Source organism: Zeus faber (assembly GCF_960531495.2).
Source record: "Zeus faber genome assembly, chromosome: 1".
Taxonomy (NCBI): domain Eukaryota; kingdom Metazoa; phylum Chordata; class Actinopteri; order Zeiformes; family Zeidae; genus Zeus; species Zeus faber.
This window is the reverse complement of record NC_137193.1, coordinates 19,083,905-19,086,690: the sequence shown is the minus strand read 5'-3', so window position 1 is coordinate 19,086,690 and position 2,786 is coordinate 19,083,905. Positions and strand designations below refer to the sequence as shown.

Below are 2,786 nucleotides of genomic sequence, written 5' to 3'. Positions count from 1 at the left end.
TTAATGCGGAAAAGTTACATCTCGTTGAAAGCTAGGGCTTCTTCATGCAAACGATTAGATTTCCCAACCCAGCACAATCTTTATTCGTCATAGTGCTCAACATTTATTCCACCACACTGTTATTACGGCAGGCAAGTCACCAACTGCACACACACTCTCACTCCTGGTGCAACAATCATAACATAATCACAACCCATAAAAGTAATAACAATCCATCATAACACATGTAACATGGCTAACTAACACTAACAATGGCATAACAATTAACATTACCGTAACTAAGAACACATAAAACAATCCCTTTCCCCGACAACCCCAAAACACACAATAAACAAAGCATGCTAGGAAATCTCCGCCACATCTCTATTCCCCAACACGCTACACTATTGTACCTTAAAAAAAGACAGTACAGATCATATAATCACCAAAGTTATGCAATAAAGGAGGGTCATGCAACCTAACTATAAAAACAAATACAATAACCTTTATTTGGTAATTGGTAATGTATTGGATCAAAAGTGAGATAGTAGATCGAAGGTTGAATGTGTGGACCTTCTCCAAACAGCGCTCCATTCCCTCACTTCAGTCTAGGACTAGGTGGGCTCTCCTTGTTGCATTTACTCAGAACCTCCTGCATTTTCATCTGGATGTCCTGCACCCTTTTGGCCCACTTCTCCCGAACCTCGTCCGCGTCGTCCAGTGTCACAGCCATGTAGGCCATAAGGGTGATGAGGCCGATTTGGAAGAGGTGACCCAGGTGAGAACAGTGGTGTTCCATAATCTGCCGGTCAGCATTGCAGTGCTCCAGGTAGACGTTCAGCAGGGGCCTTCCGAACAGGGAGCCGGTACCCATCACGCCCCGGTAGTACACATTCAGACTATGGTCACTCTTGTCTCGTTCATAAATGTTCTTAAAGTCATCCAGGTGCCGCTGCGCTGCCGTTGGATCCTTCCTCGCCAGGGTCACCATTCTGTTGAAAGCATCGTACTGGTGCCTGATGTAATCCTCGTGCTTGCAGAAGAGCTCCTTCACCTCGTCGGCTTTGATCTGACTCAAGCTCTGTTGATTTCTTTTCGAAATGGTGTCCAGTTTGTCCTTGATGGCCTGGAAATCCTTGTCCAATTCGCGGGACTCGTCATCGAGCAGGCCCTTGCGCACCACGCTGACCAGGGACGTGACGATGCCGAAGAGAGGGTTGAAAGAAGCTGCGAACGAGGACACCTTCTCCACACACAACAGCACCGTTGCCAATGACTTCTTTATCTGTGCGGCGTCAGCCATGGCTGCTGCGTTTCTGCTCCTCTGCCTCACTCAAAGATCTATAGGAGTGAATGGTTATTGGTAAATATCTGTACAGATTAAAACAAAACTAATCATTTGCATTGTATCCCCTTGTGTGACATTTCAAGATGAAGGTGGCATCTTTTTAGATATCGTCAGCTTTTACATTTTCTAGGTAGGGAAGGAGTGAGGGAGCATTCCAGAACGATTGTTTTCAGGGACACTATTACACTATTGTATTTTTGTTTCTAGTGTTACGAGGGGAAACTGAGCTGAGCCTAACTCAAGTTGCACCTTCACCATGTTGCGGTCAGTGTCAGCTTTCATCTTAATTCCCGACACCAATAAGTTGTACCAAGCAACAGAATACAGCACGAAAGGTTCAAAGTTCCTCAAGAAGGAAACAAGAACAAAACAAAATGCTTTCTTCTAGATCGTGAGATGTACCGTATGTATTGTTTTTTTTCAAACCAATAACAAAGCTGGATGACTATTTTTTATTTTATTTTATATTGTTAACTGTAGCTGATTTGAAGTGTGGTGGTAGAGTAGGTTCATGCAATTCAGTAGAAATGCAATTATAGCTCAACAGTACACTATTGTTTATTTTGACCAACAAATCCAGTTGGCTTGAACACAGAGATGTGACATTAATCATCACCTCTGCTGCAAAACTCTTTAGCAGCAGTGGGTGTGTTCTCCACACAAACATAATTTTAAATGTATATATATATATATATATATATATATATATATATATATATATATATATATATATATATATATATACATACATACATACATACACACACACACACACACTCACACACACACACACACACACACACACACACAACAAATAGACTGCTGTACATTAAAATCTCTAATCCGCCTTAAACAACAATCCAAATTAGTTTGATTCATTTCAATTGTAACTAACAGCATTTGATTTGAGACTCATTTCCTCATTCCCAGTCATATTCCTATTACATTTCACTGCATATATGTATGGAAGTATGTATATGTATGTGACAAATAAAAAAAAATCTTGAATCAATCAATCAATATGGACTAGTTCTCATTTCTAATTTTTTTGCTACCACACAGGATCAAACACCCCTAAACCCTGTTTGTCGACTTACCTGAGATTTAAACAGGGAACGGTTCTCTGTCTACGCTGTCAGACTTTCCTTTCCACTGGTCAAATAGGTTTGGTACCTTTGTGTCAAAATACAGGTACCAAGGAATAACTCTTGTTTTCCTGGTGCTGATTGGTTAGGGGGCGGGGCAACCGGTGGAAGGAAAGCTGCAGGAGACGTACAGGTCTGCTGGTCATAGCCTGTGCCGCTTTTAACAGATGAAGAATCTGTAATTGTCACATGACACACCACACATGCTTTGGATGGTGGCCAGTGAAATGTGGCCTCTGCATTTAACCCATCCTGGCTCCTCCTTCCTCTGGGGTGGCAGCCAGGAGCAGTGGGCAGCATTCGACGACGCTCCC

The 2,786-nt window shown here is 42.2% G+C and overlaps 1 protein-coding gene across 1 annotated transcript; it reads right to left on the bottom strand.

Moving 5' to 3' along the window:
* On the bottom strand, nucleotides 1–2,516 carry LOC307229431 (protein rapunzel-like). The gene is made up of 2 exons (XM_079999431.1): nucleotides 2,425–2,516; nucleotides 1–1,320 (listed from the first exon to the last, which is right to left on the bottom strand). Exon 2 carries the CDS (start codon nucleotides 1,280–1,282, stop codon nucleotides 578–580), a length of 705 nt encoding a protein of 234 aa, XP_079855557.1. The 5' UTR covers nucleotides 1,283–1,320; nucleotides 2,425–2,516; the 3' UTR covers nucleotides 1–577.
* Between the last annotated feature and the right edge of the window lie 270 nt (nucleotides 2,517–2,786).

What these genes read in the sequence shown, in the direction of transcription:
- LOC307229431 (XM_079999431.1), bottom strand. Translation starts at nt 1,282, where the DNA reads ATGGCTGACGCCGCACAGATAAAGAAGTCATTGGCAACGGTGCTGTTG.